Source organism: Rhinoderma darwinii, chromosome 1, assembly GCF_050947455.1.
Source record: "Rhinoderma darwinii isolate aRhiDar2 chromosome 1, aRhiDar2.hap1, whole genome shotgun sequence".
NCBI classification, from domain to species: Eukaryota; Metazoa; Chordata; class Amphibia; order Anura; family Rhinodermatidae; genus Rhinoderma; species Rhinoderma darwinii.
Genome location: NC_134687.1, coordinates 483,000,117 through 483,015,569, shown reverse-complemented (window position 1 = coordinate 483,015,569; position 15,453 = coordinate 483,000,117). Strand labels below are relative to the sequence as shown.

Here is a 15,453-nt window from a genome sequence, read left to right as displayed (position 1 = left end):
AGGCGGACATTGGTGTTCTTCAACGGGATTACAAACACGAAGATAGTCTTCAAAAATATTTACATACAGGTAATGTGACAGGTAATAGCAGGTCTTTCATTAGCTGCAAACTTAAGGCTTAGTGACCTTTTAAAAGGGGCTCTAAACTTTGTGTAACATTTGACTAGTTTTTCTATATTTCACCATGTCATTCATGCTTTCATTCTGTAGACGATGTTTACCGACATGTAGCCAAGGTTAGCAGAATGAAAACGTCCATTATTTACAGAGCTGGCATCAATTTCAAAAACTGAAATATGGTGCAAATAGATTAAAAATAGGTTTATATTACAAATTAAATGTGTCCCTGTTCTTATAGAAAATAGTTTATATGCAACCTTATCACAATTACAATGGCAAGGGTGCTCATGGTCTAAAAAAAGGTAGTCAGACCTATCAATTTTATAAGAATAATTTCTGGACACAATAAAACAATCGGCAACCAGCGTGTTATAGAAAGAACCAATAATTTATATATCATAGGCGGCAAATACACGATGTGCAATGTTCTGCATGCAACTGAAGATGTTGCTCTAATTATAAGGGGATTGTTCGTTCAATAGATGGATTTTTTTCTTAGTAAAAGCTACATGTCAGCAGCGCCTAGCTCTTTAGGTGGGATTTACACACACATTGTTAACTTGCGTTTTCTGTGTTTTTCTGCAAGTTTGTTGTTTTGTTTGTTGTTCAAAAATGCAGCGGCCAGATGATACTTTAAACCTGGGTTCCACAGAGCAAATCCTGCAGATTTTGCCCGAGCCAAAACCAGAATTGGATCCAGCAAAGCAGATCTATAAGGAGTTTCGTTATATATTTCTTCTGTTTAGGTCCTGTTCACGGTTTTGGTTAAAAAATATTTTTTTCAAAAAATCATGTGAAATTTGCATTGTGGGAACCCAGCCTAAAGGAGTTGGTCAGGATTAGTAAAACATGGCTGCTTTCTTAAAGACACAACGCCACACCTGTCTACGGGTTGTGTCTTGTATTGCAGCTTGGCTACATTGAAGTGAATGGAGCGGATCTGCAATTGCTCGAGGACCTGGTTGATCCGTACTGTCTCGATCTACCGCACATTACCTGTGGACAGGTGAGGCGCTGTTTTTTTGAAGAAAGCTGCCATGTTTTTGAAAACCTAGACAAACTGCTAGACAACAGTCTATAGTAAAATATGAGAAAGCCTACATACACAGTGTTTTGTTTTTTTGTCATTTCGGGGGTCATTGGCATTTTTTCAAAACATGCTCTAGGTATGGAGTTTTTTTTATAGGACTACAAAAACGCCAGAAATTAACACAAAATAAAAAAAAAATGGCACAAAAAAACCACCATGAAGCGCATGGTGTTTTTTCACGTGTATTTAAAAGCTAAATTGAAAGTGCTTGTGAAGAAGGCCTTAAAGTAAAATTTAGGGCTAAAGCTGAAGAAAAAAACCTTTCACCTGAAGTTCAAGCATCCCTATTGCTCCCAAAGTTAAACTTACCTGCTCTGCACAGATCTCCCCCTTTTTTGTAGGCCTCTGCTCAATCTAAGGCCTCGTGCACACGGCCGTGCCCGTAATCACAGCCCGCGATCGCTGGCACAGCCGGCCTCGGACAGCCACCCGCATTTTTAGCTGTGCTCCCATACAAAGTATGGGAGCACATAGCCCGTAAAAAGCAAAATAACGGTCATGTCCTATCTTTTGCGGTACACTTTCTGGCCCGGACACCTTGCCGTAAATATACGGGAAGGTGTCCGTGGTCAATAGAAGTGAATTGGTACGTAATTGCGGACCGTAATTACAGTGCGCAATTACGGACGATTTTTACAGTCGTGTGCATGGGGCCTAACTTTGATAAATACTGCTTGGAAAATATTACAGAGGTTGCCGGGAAATCTGTATAGGAAATAACCTGCTCCCCGAGGCCAGCAGGAATACAGCCTAGGATTTAGGAATCTGCACAGAGTAGGTAAATATAACTGGGGGTGGATAGGGCACCTGAAATCCAGGTGAAAGCGGACTGATTTTTCAGTTTTTAACCGTAGTTCCACCTTAAGATAATATTAAAGGGTAACTAAACGTTTGACAAACTTCTGACACGTCATAGTGGCATGTCAGAAGTTGCAAATGGTGGGGGTCCAAGCACTGAGACCTCCACCAATCGCTAAAACTAAGCGCCAGAAGTGCTTGTGTGAGCGCTCAGCCGCTTCGCTTCTGTTCGATACAGCGGCTATCCGGAAAAAGTCGGAGTACGGTCTCATAGACTTTCTATTGAGTTCGACTCTATGACATGTCAGAAGTTTGTCAAACACTTATTTACACTTTAACAATTTGGGCTTCAGAAACCAGAACAAAAAAACAAATTGTTTCTAGAAGCCACAACTACATCTGAAGTTAAATTTAGAGTTTACAACTCACCAAAATTGTATTTCTGTAGATCAACTCCATTATAAAGTGTTACTTACCATCCCCTCAAAGGCCACATTATACATCTACAGCACGTTTCTGTATGATAATCATCTCTCAAAATGGAGATTAAAATTAAAGCAAAGTTTGGGTAACACGACTTTAAAATAAGTCATAATTGTTCAAACAAATTCTAGCATTTTCATTTGATTTTTCCTTGTCCGAATTTTTTAAGCAGCAATTCCCTGATTTAATGTTATAATCTGAAAAACTTCCTGAACAAAGATACAGCAAGGCAGGTAACCAGTCACCTGTATTCTTCTGACGGGTCATGGAGGGCAAGCCCAAGGAATAGGACATTCCATACAGCCCTGAATGGAATAACTGGAATATTCCCGGTTGTAAAGGGAGCAATTCCAAAAATAACAATCACTTAAGGAATTACTTTTTATGCAGTGTAATGTATAAACTGGCTCTAAAAAGAGCTTCACTCACAAGATGCATAAGGCTATACATTTAAAGGCTTGTCAGAGAACGTTAATATTTCCATCTCCGATCATTTGGTACAAGAAACTATGCTTAAAATGTGCTATGGATAATGAATCTAGATTCCTTACATCCCAGCAGTGATGATGGATACACTTCCCTGCAGCAGTTCAATTTATCCCAATTTAAAGGGAAAACAAACAGAGACCTATAAGGTATATTTCTACATAAATAAAGCTTCTGTGCGAACTATTTGCCTCTTTTTCCACGACCCTTCCGTGACTTTCCGGATGCTGGGGAAGCACTAGAGGATGCCATTGCTATGTTGATCTGGCCATCTTGAATTTCCTGCCGTGCTTCTTCTGGCATTTGGTTGATTTTTCGCTGAGCTTCTAGGTAGAACATGACATCACGCAGCTGCTCCTGCATTTCCACGATCTGTATGTCCTTCTGCTCACTGGCGTCTTTCCTCAGAGTTTCCTCTTCTTTCAGCTTGGATTGAAGTATAGCCTGGTTGGCTCTCAAGCATTTATTCATTTCTTGCTCTTCCTTCAATTCAGTAGATAGTTTTGTCACCTTTGTATTGAGCTGAGTACACCTACCAATAACATAGAAATAAAAGCAAGTAACTATGGGATTTGTGCCCATGGATATGATGCATGGGATGTCAGCACTCCGCCGAGCGACGTTTCAGTTCCACCATGGAACTCAATCCACAGCTCAAAATGACATAAGAAAAAAGGTTAGGTTAAAGTAGTCCAACAAGGTCTAATTGACTATTTTTGGTATATCTATCTCTAGCTTTGTTGGCAGATTTACCAACATCATAATATATTAATTGTAGTGTGCACTATTAACCCCTTAATGCCAAAGGTATTTTAAACCTTAGTGACCAAACAATTTTTTACGTTTTTCCATCGTCTCATTCAAAGAGCTATAACTATTTTTATTTTGGCGCTGACATAGCTGTATAAGGTCTTGTTTTTTTGCGGGACAAGTTGCAATTTTTTAATAGAACCATTTTGGGGTACTTCTAATTTATTGATTAACTTTTATTAACTTTTTGGGTGGGGTAATTTCGCCAATTTTTTGTGTCTTAAATTTACACCGTTTACCGTGAGGTATAAAATAAGATAACTTTATTCAGCGGATTGTTACAATTGCAGTGATACCAAATTTATATAGATTTTTTTAGGTTTGATCACTTTTACACAGTAAAAACACTTGTTTTTGTGACGCCATATAACTTTTTTTTTATTTTTTCGCCGATGCAGCTGTATGAGGGCTTTATTTGAAGGACGACTTGTAGTTTTTATTGGTCCCATTTTGGAATACATGTGACTTTTTGATCACTTTTTTTGAAGGCAGAATGAACAGAAAACAGCAATTTTGGCATTATTTTCTTTTTCGCAGATTAAATAATGTAATAACTTTAGAATTGGGGTCACGGCGGACATGGCGATACCCTATATGTGTAACGTTTCACTTTTGTTCTTAAAAAAAGCACTTTATAAGGGGAAAAAGTGGGTTTTTAATATGTTTTTTTACTTAGAACTTTTAATTTATTTATTACAAACTTTAACTTTTTTTTTTTTTTAGTCTTACTAGGGGACTTTATTGTGCGATCTTTTGTGCGATCTTTTGATCGCTTTTATAATACACTGCAATACTTCTGTAGTGCAGTGTATCATTCCTGTCTGTGTAAAACTAACAGGCATTTACTAAAGGCAGACCTGGGGCCTTTGTTAGGCCCCCGCTGCCATAGAAACCATCCACACCCCGCAACTGTATCACGGGATGCTAGTGGGGTAAGAAAGGGAGCACCCTCCCTCTAAAACCACTCTGATGTGGAGCTCGCCATTGAGCGCCGCATCTGAGTGGTTAAACATGATTGGAGACCACTGCTAGTGGTCTCTGATCGATGCCCCGAAGCCCGAGGCTGTTAGTAACAGCCCAGGCTTCTGGAGCACCCCGGCCGATGCGGGAATACTTCTTCTGTAGCGCCGACGTGAAAAAGGCCCGTTAAGGGGTTAATAAAGGTTTCAAAATTATTGTGTACGGTTTGTAGTATTTAAATGGCATGCCAATATTTAAATACATTTTATATATAATCTACATAAAACGTTGAGTAACTTTGTTGCATTCAAAATGTCTGCTGGTTGTTATTGGAAACAGTCAACAAGCTTATCGGACAGACATCTCTAGTAGCTTAGAGAAGTTCCTATTATGCAGTCAGACAGTTGGTTTTCCCTACATTTAATTACTGTACAGCGTGAAGATTACACTTTTTCTACAATGCAAATCACCAGAACAAGCTTTGATCTAGATATTTAGCCGGCTAGGAATGCTGTGAGATTTAAGCTCTGAAGCCAGAGTTGTGAATGCTCCTCTGGACTAGATAGAAGACATCTAACTCAATAGCAGTACAAGATAAAAAGTTAAACTAAAAACATTACTTATGTACATTACTTTTATATGTAAAGTGTATAATGGGGTTTAAAGATGAACACAATTTAATGCAGGGGTTGGTAACCCGTCGATCGCGGCCAGGATTCAATCAGTACTGCAGAATAAAGTTTATTTTGCATTACGGACTGAGCACTGCTTGGATTGCTATTGGGCCGGGAGCGGAGCACATATTGGTCGACGCACTGATGCTACAGCGAAGGAGTATGGGAAGAGAGCGGGCTCCCCAGCTGTAGCATCAGTGCGCTTCATCTGCTCTGCATCGCTAAAGACAACATGGAACGAGTTTGTGAGTATTTTATCCCCCCCCCCCCCCCTTTGGTACACCTAATTTTTGGGGAACATTGTGGGAGCACTATTACTAATGGAGGCACTGTTACGAATAGGGGCATTGTGAAGGAGCACTGTAACTAAGGGGGGCAATATGGGGAAGCACTGTTACAATTGAGGGCTTTACTTGGGGCAATGTGGGGGAGCACTATTACTAATAGGGCACTGTTGGGAAGGATTATTTCAATGGGGAGAACACTTACTATTGAGGGCAATATTTGGGGCACTGTTACTAACGGGGCATTCTGGGGAAGCATTACTATTGGGGGCACTCTGGGGGAACATTATTTAAATATAGGGCACGGTTACTAATTGGGCACTGTGAGGGAGCACTGTAACTAATGTGGGTAATCTGAAGGCCATTATGGCGTGCATGGTTAGTAATGGTGGAAGTGGTGAAGCCCTATTACAAATGGAAGAAAAGAACAGGAAAAAAGGCAGCGTCGCATTGGGTAACGGCGCAAGACTCTGGAGGACAAGGAACGAGGCTAGGTGAGTTTTATGAAGGTGATCTTTTTATTTAAACGACGACGCGTTTCTGGACCGGACGGGTCCCTTCGTCTGGACCTGACCTGACGACGGGACCAGTCCGGTCCAGAAACGTGTCGTCGTTTGAATAAAAAGATCACCTTGATCAAACTCACCTAGCCTCGTTCCTTGTCCTCCAGAGCCTGGCGCAGTTACCCAATACGACACTGCCTTTTTTTCCTGTTCTTTTCTTCTATATGCTTTGTCCCCGGTACCAAGGAATTATCACCGAGGGACTGCAATGGGTGGCAGCCGGCAATCTACACCATCTCATTCCACGTATAGCCTCGGAGGAGCGCCGTTGATCCCTCACCTTTTCCATTCCGCTGTGCAGAACTATTACAAATGGGGCATGGTGGGGGAGCATTGTTACTATGGGGAAGCACTATAAGCAATGGGGGCACTATGGGGAAACACGGACTAATGGGGGCACTATGGGGTAGCACTCTGCTTCGCACAATTATGTTTGGAAGAACTGCTTGAACACGATTACTGCCAGAGGCACGATCTACTTGTCAAAATAGTTTTCTTTCTGGGAATTTAATGGGCATTGTTACGGTCAGGGGCACCATCTGCTTGGCACAATTACTTTTGGAAAACACTAGGTCTGTGGCACTATTACTGTCAGAGAAAATATTTGCTAGGGGCACTGTGTGACACTTATAACCGTAGGAGGCACTATCTGTGCGGTACTAGTTTTTTCAGGGGGACTATGTGTATGTCACCATTATCTCTGAAGTACAGCATTTAGGGGAACTGGCCAGCATAGCAGGTACTTTATTAGGGGTAGCAGCAGGATGACACAGCTAGGGCACCAGAACAGGGGGTTTGCGTTGAGGAGGTGGGGAGGAAGATGGAAAAGTGAGGAACCCAAGATGCCTGGACACAGACGAGTTATGACTGGAAGAAGTGTTCATGGTGGTCTAGGCCAGGTGGAGAACATACAGAAACATAACGTCTACCAGAGAAGACGTCACCTATAAGTCACTGGATGTATTTTTTGCGTATTCTGCCTGTGACTGTGTCTGATCAGTGCTGTATTCTTTGCATGTTCCGTAAAGTAACATTTTATTTAAAAAGTAATATCCATCCATCGACCATGTATTTTAAGACCCATGCAACCATCCTAATTTCTTGCACATAATGTCCCCCGTCACAACTCGATACCAACTACATCTCAAGACCCTTCCAAATTACAACAGTAGATTTCCACCCCTGGTGTAAAGTCTGTCTAGGTTCTCAACCGTATATGCAAGAGGTATACACGTTTCATGTAACAAACCTCCTTTCCACCGCTTGTTTCTCCTTAAGAATGTCATTCAGTCTGTGCTCCAGGCTATCGCACTTGTCTATTGTCTCCTTAAACTTGGCTTTCATGTTGTTAATCTATGCAAACAAGAGAAAAAATATTCTGTTAAATGCCATGCAATAGAAATATCATCTTATGCCCGAATATTTAAGTGTAAAAGAAAGGCTTTTTACCACCAAGTGAAATGACCAGTGCTTTAGATAGCACAATCAGATACTGTAAAAAATATCTAAATCTGATCATACAAGTTAACATTTCTTAGGGGAAAATGTAATGACAGCAATGATACTCGCATGGTAGCAGTGTTGACGCACATATGGTAAATAAGTGATCAGTGGTGGATCCGTTGTATTACATGTAACACCGGCGCCCGATGGACCACATGACTTACAATGGAGTCTGTCGGGATTCCCCCATAATGTCTGTCGTTTTAATGGGAAAATAGCACTGCATGCAGCGCTATTGCTCCTGTCAAATCTGATGAAATTTGTAATGGAGCCTCCAATTCAAATGTGAACACAGCCTAATACAGTGATCCCTCACTTTACAATATTAATGTTTTTATAAATTGTAAATTGAGACCATAACTATGACCCCCACCGATCCGAAAGTGATGGCATAGCCTAGTAATATACCATCACTTTCTGGGATTTGAAAACCCCTTTAAGGGTCTTCTACTGCCCAGCCACTGATTCACTTTCCATTACACATGAGAACTTTGGAAACACCACATCTGAAGAATTGCCGAACCAACAAGCACATCGCTGATTGGTTGCAAAAACCACCAAACACACTTGCTCTAGTTACTGAGTGAACCATAATACAGCACACCCTCATTTTATAATGGTCAAGGAAGGGCCAATGTAATGTAAAATGATTGTCAATCAAGGTGAGGATGCACTCTATAGCCAGGGACAGGTAGGAAAATTTTCGCTACCCACATAAGATTTTACACTGAGAATTACCCTTTAACATATACGATTCACGGATCTGTAGGAGTAGCCTGTGTCTTACATATATTTTTAGGAGTAGCCGGTGTCTTGCCATTTGTTTTTCAAAACAAAAATGCAACGGTGTCTTTAATGACAAATAAGCATTAAAAGGGGTATTCCCAGAATTGACAATTAACACCTATACACAAGATAGGTGATAAATGTCCGATCACTGGGGCCCCCACATTTGGGACCCCCCACCGAAAGAAAGAATCAGTGAGGAGCTTGAATGGAGCGACGGCCGAGCATGCGCCAGCTGCTCTATTCAAGGTCTATGGGACTGACAAACAGCCGAGGGCTGTACTCAAAGCCGCTCCCATTCAAAGTCCTTCTTACTGCGGTCGAGCCGCCCGTTCTTGCAATCCGTGGGGGGTCCCAGCCTTTAGAAACGTATCACCTATCCTATGGATAGGTGATAATTGTCGATTCTAGGAATACCCCTTTTAAGGACACAAACCGCTTATCCATCTTAAAATAATTTTTTATATGATTACATTGTACAAACTGGCAAAAGGTCCAGCCTCTGCATAGTATGTAATCGGTGAACGTAGACCTAGTTATAAAGAATGCTGTGTTCTACTTTTCGATGATGATATTTTTACATAAAGACATGTTTACAATTCTAGCCAAATAGCGCTCTGTGTAAAAACGGGGGTGGCAAAAGGATGAACGTATAGATGCTGAATTACCTGGACATTGTTTTGGGTCAAAATTAATAATCAGTAACATCTAATTATGCATACACTCACCTCATCTGCAGTATCTTTCTCCAAACGTACAATCTTGTTTTCCCAGTAGATGCGCTGAGACTCCAGCTGGCTGGTAAGAAGGTAGGAGTACTGTAACCAAATAATAATACAGGAATTAAAGCGGATCTCCACGGGTCCCTTGAATTGAAGCGGATTGATTTTTATGAGGGTGGCTTGGTAGCCTGTAGTTTATAAACATTCTATCTTTGCTCTCCACTAGTCCGACTACTGGGAAGCTTGAGCTTATACACTGCAGCCAATCTTACTACACAAAGCTACAACGTAAATGAAGAGGGAGGATAGAGCACAACTGGAGACTCCTGGTGGCTTTCAGACTACCCCTTAACTTTTAGTATGCCCCCTTTTTTTGCTTTGTGTAAATTTAGGCTACTTTTAATGGAGATCTAGGTGACTCAACCAAATATTCTTTTAGAGTTGGATTGAAGACTGGATTTTAATTTGCATGCAAAAAAGGATATGTGGGAATACAATAATTTAATAAAAACAAATTGCTTGCTGTATTTTAGGTTTCGGTTTAATCTACCTCTGATCTGCTGACAAGTCGAAATGCCTCTAGGTTATTATGTGATGGAGTAAATGAGGAATAATTCCAGCAATGTCAAGGTCAGAGGACTCTATCATGTCTAATAAGCCAAGTTATAAAGATACTATGTTACCTCCCATAGCTCTGTCAATATTTAAATAGACATGAAACGAATACCAAAAAGTACAACAAGGACTCAGAATGACACAGAATATGGATAGTCAGAGATCATTTAAAGTGTAGATAAACGTTCGACAAACTTCTGACATGTCAGAAGTTTGTATTGGTGGGGGTCCGAGCAATGAGACCCCCACCAATCGCTAGAACGAAGCAGCTGAAGCGTTCGTGTGAGCGCTCAGCTTCTTCGTTTCTGTTCGGCTTTTTCCGGAAATAAATGTATCGTGTACGGACTCAATAGAAAGTCTATGAGCCCGTACTCCGATACATCGGCTTTCCGGAAAAAGCCGAACAGAAACTAAGCAGCGGAGCGCTCACACAAGTGCTTCAGCTGCTTCGTTCTAGCGATTGGTGGGGGTCTCCGTGCTCGGACCCCCACCAATACAAACTTATGACATATCACTATGACATATCAGAAGTTTGTCGAACGTTTAGCTACACTTTAATTAATTGCCCTGTGAGAATACAAGAAAAAAGAAACAAAAAAACCACATCTCATTTACTACACCCCCTCCCGATTCGCATCCCCTGATTCTTCTTTGACTAAAGTAGCTACTCGATTCACCAAAATTATATGAAACAAACCGGCCAGAATCTCAAAGGCAATTCTCTAGCGAATTAAAAAGACTAGTGGCGTCAGTTTGCCCAACATCCACGCATATTTCGTGGCCTCTCATCTTACCAGGCTGGTTGACTGGCATAGGCATGCGGATACCAAATTATGGGTTTTCTTGAAATCACACGTCTGCTCTTTCCCCTTCAGGTCACCTCTTGGCTCATTTCCCTTCCCCCCTATCTCCCCATAGCTGGCAGTTATCCAATGGTCTCTTATATTGTTTTGCCCTTCTCCCATGCTACAACCCTTTGTTTGAACTGGGTCTGACGGGCCTTGTTTTCCAACAATGGACCTTCTCAGGTCGCACACGTGTCTCCCACTTTTTAGTGGTGGATACTTGGCCTTCCCTAGAGACATTGAACAATGCCTCAGACACATGCTTTTTAGGTTTCTGGAGAGCCAATCAGCTACATCACTTTCTCTCTTCTCTTCCCACCACATCCTCCTTTGCCCGCGACAGAACGCCTTTAGAGGCGGTCTGCTCCAACCGGGGGCCGGTGAGACATACCTTGTCCTCGGTTTATGACATGTTGGTGTCCTCCCCTCGTCACAGCCTCCACCCTACTTCGAGATCCCCCTCCCATTTATTCATGGACACACAACTGATGAGACCATATGGTCTCGCACATGGATCCTCTATATCAAGCCGCATTCAGGAAGCAGGCTATAAAATTCTCTCTAGATGGTATCGTGTCCCGGCTAAACGGCATGCTATGATGCCCTCCATCCAGTCACAGTTTTGGCGATGTCAACGTGCTGAAGGCACCATCCTCCACACATTCTGGGACTGTCCAGTGTTGCAAACTTTCTGGCGAGAGGTATAGAGAATTACCTCCACCTTACTAGACTTCTGTATCCCGTTCACACCTGCCTTTAAGTTATTCCTCCACAGGGCGCATTGCCCTGTCACCTAAAGAAAGAAGGGTAGCGTGTCCCCCCTTTTTTCTTTTCTCTCAATTGACTTATTGTATATGGTGATCGGAGCATACGTGCTCCTACTTACTTCTGTATTATATACTGTTCGGAGCCTGCGTGCTCCTGCACATATAGTTTTACAATGTTTGTTATCACCCTGCTGATCGCAGGGTTCCCCTCTGTCCACTCCCCCCGTTTTCTACTCTGTTATGTAAGTGTTGAAAATATTTTTCAATAAAGAATTAAAAAACAAAAAACACATCTCAATATCCAATCAGGAGTAATGACCGGACTTGATTTATTATATTATAGAACATCCATACATTATGCAGATAGGAGCAGTGGCACAATAGCCAGATGTTACCTTGGCTTTTTTTTGTTCTTTAAAATGGACGGAAGGGGTTTCCCCAGGCATTTTATTTTGATGCCTATCCTAAGGATAGGCCATCAATATCAGATGTGTAGGGGTCTGACTCCCGGCACCGTTGCTGATCCACGGCCTCTTCTGTATTTATCAGGCACAGCGCCGTACACATCCAGAGCGGCTGTGCCTGGGATTGCAGCTCGGACTCATTCACTTGAACAGTACCGGAACTGCAATCCCAGGCACAGCCGCTACAGAAGTGTACGGTGCTATGCCTGTAAACTAGGGAAAAGCCTGTGGCGACGAATGCTGCGGCCCCATCAGCTGATCAGTGGGGGTGCCAGGAGTCAGACCCCCAACAATCTGATATTGATGGCCTATCCTTAGGATGGGCCATCAATATAAAATGCCTGGAGAACCCCTTTAAATTATGAATGCGGAGACCTAGAATACTGAATCAAACGTACATTTTTTTGTACTTTATACATGATGTTTCACGTATTATATTTTAGGATTTTTACACTATGCTCAGTAGAACAAATTTCAAGCGGATTTTCATCCAAAACGTAACAGGGGTAAATTTGTCTAACGTAAATGAAAATGTGTGGGAAAGATGAATACATGCAACTTATCTACTTTTTAGAAGTCCTGAGCCATTTGCTCTAATTGTGAAGCCCAGTCCCCTTGTTTACCAAGCCTTATGTCCCAACCGCACGCCACTCCCATCCAGAAATTAGCTGCAGATGGAGGGACATGTAATGCTACACGTCCATTATTGAAAACACACTGCACGCCTGCGGATAATATTCTGGACCTGTGCAAGTGCGTATAAAAGCTCGATATTAAAAAGTAGATATTAGCAAGTTGCACATATTCATCTTTCCCAGACATTTGTGAGTATTAGATTTAAAGCGGCCAACACTTTTAAGAATAGGGATATAATAGTTAAGAAGTTAGGATTGCCCAACTTAGCTAACTATGTCTGTTTCAGGCAATATTCATAAGACAGTGTTATAAAAAAAAAAAAAGGCCATTAAATCAGATCAACTGTCAGGTTTTCATGGCCGTTTTGCAACAGTGTGCCTCCAAATTTTTATGAATTTCCTGGCCGTTTGTCATGTTTGCCATTCGTTTTTCACGGCCGTTAAAATAACGGATGAATTTCATTAGACATGCTTTTTTCGTCCCAACCCCCTGAAACTACCACAGTGACCATGTAGACAGTTCCCACATAGTGCCACAGTGCCCACTGAAGATCGTGCCACACAGTGCCCTCTGTACGTAGTTCGACACTCACCTCACAACATTCCCGCAGCGACCTCTTCTCCAGCAATGCAGGCCTGGTCTCTTCTGACCAGGCCTGCTCTAGCAGAGCGACGCAATGACGTCATCACACTGCCTGCATCACAAAAAACGCTGAATGGCAGGGAAGGGTACCAATGGTTCCCTTGCCTCCCCAGCGCTGTCAATTATATCTGTGTCCTAAGGACGCGGAAACAATTGAATCCCCTTATGACAAATCAGTTTTTAACTGTATGGATCAAAGTGGGGCTTATGTAATCAAGGACCTTCCGACTAAATGGGCCTGCTGGACCAAACTCCATCTATAACTAGGTGTTAATAATCAAGCAAAATCCTTATTCCTTTCTCTAACCCTTCCCAAGTGACCATACTGTAAGTTTAAGTCGTATTATTATTTTAGTTCAGCTATGTGTTGCAGACGCCAAAAGAGGCATTTTTCACGTTGGTATGTCTTGGCACTTTTTGAGTATACAATGAAATTGATGTACAATGTATAAATGCTAATAAAAGAAAATCTAAGTAGAAATAGTTATTATCAGCCATCACATGGATTGATTTATCAAAAACTGTAGTTAAAAACTGATCCATATGGGCCGTCGGGCTGTAAAAACAGCCAAAAACAGAACATGTTCCATTTTTTGACAGCCAGTATTAATGGGCAGTTAAATAAAAGACGGCCATGTCAACACAACCCATAGAACTTGTGACAGCCGTTAAAATAATTGTCCATCACACAGCCGTTTTTAACCGCTGTGTGAATATAGCCTTCCTTACAAAGATATTGACATTTTTTCTATTCAGCGAGTGACAACTGGAACTGCGGCTTATGTTGTTACTTTAGCAAAAAAAAAAAAGTGGGCACAATGGAATTAAAAATTACAATACATTTTTTTATTTTTTTTACTAACTGTAAGGCTATGTTCACAGTTTCATTGTAGCTTCCGTTCAGAATAGAAACCACAACGATCTGCTGGATCCATCACATGATAGATACCACCGGGATCTGGTAGACTCCATGACATACAATGCGGTCCTTCAGGTTTAACGTGGTACCCATCAAGTTTGCGGAGAATCTGACACCAATGTAAACATCACCTAACTATTACTTGCCTTTCTCACCCTGCAAGTCTCTCTGTAAATGTTTAGAAACTTCCTTAGAAAAAGAAAACAGAACACAGGGGAGAAAGGGGAGTGCAGCTGCAGCGCATTCTGGTGTTATGTGAAAACATGAGGGAGGAGGAAGTATCTGGAACGAGACATACGATTGGCTCAGAGCACACATTACAGCTGTTACATCACACCAGAAAAAGCCTACCCCTCAGAAAGCATGGAGAAAAAAAAAGTGCATTTACAGAAACCAGCAGAGAGGAACTGTGCATAGGGAGAAATCTGTCAATCATTGGCGTGTGGAGTGGCAGCTCAAGAATACGCCGATTCCTTCCTCCCGGCACTCGCATCGTGCTGCGACATTCAAAATTGAAGTTATCCTCAATCACTAAACGGTCAGACATGAGTGACAGACCGCTGAAATCAGGATGTCTATCACTACTTTATACTGTCCTCAGAGGGCAGCATAAAGTCACGAACAGGTTTCCTTTAAAATATTAACAGCGTACATCATGTCCTGAGTCGTCCCTAGATTTCTTCGATAAAAAAAAAAGGAAAAAGTTAAATAAGGAAGTATCTGAAGCTGCTTTGTATTGACGCAACCAAAGAGTGTATGCAGTTTACTTCTGGAACACAAATATTTGTTTAAAAGGACAAATCAGCGATAGAAGAGAGATGAAATGATGATCCAAGGTACTTCAGCGGAATTACAGCAGGCATAGACAAATACCTCCTCCCCTTAGTGTGTTTAAGAGGACCTTTCGGTTCTCCGGAAAGGTCTTATCTAATTTATTACTCTGAGTTACCAGGTCTTTAAAACATTAATATAGAAACCAAACTACGTTGTCCACTAGTGATCAAATCACTTTTCCATTGCTTATTAGGAAGAGTTTAGACGGGACGGATATGCTGCATAAAAGAATGCAGCGTAACCACCGTGTGCCGCAGGGAATTCCGGCCGAAAAATCGCACCAAACTGTGGTGCAGTTTTTCGCCTGGAAGGTCCGCTGTGGAAAACTGCATAACTTAGCCGGCCAGCCTCCTCAGATGACGTTTCATCCGAGGAAACCTGTGATTGGCTGCAGCGGTCACATGGGATGAAACGTCATCCCAGAAGGCCGCGCTTGAGGGAGGAACACAGAC

The 15,453-nt window shown here is 41.8% G+C and overlaps 1 protein-coding gene across 1 annotated transcript in view; it reads right to left on the bottom strand.

The window, feature by feature from the left end:
* Nucleotides 1–489: 489 nt before the first annotated feature.
* Nucleotides 490–15,453, bottom strand: part of BRAP (BRCA1 associated protein) — a 51,527-nt gene continuing 36,563 nt past the window's right edge. The window contains exons 10-12 of the mRNA XM_075834813.1: nucleotides 9,286–9,375; nucleotides 7,518–7,621; nucleotides 490–3,509 (exon numbers count right to left, since the gene is read on the bottom strand). Coding sequence (XP_075690928.1) covers nucleotides 3,161–3,509; nucleotides 7,518–7,621; nucleotides 9,286–9,375 — 543 coding nt within the window. The 3' untranslated portion in view covers nucleotides 490–3,160. The remainder of the gene's footprint in view (nucleotides 3,510–7,517; nucleotides 7,622–9,285; nucleotides 9,376–15,453) is intronic.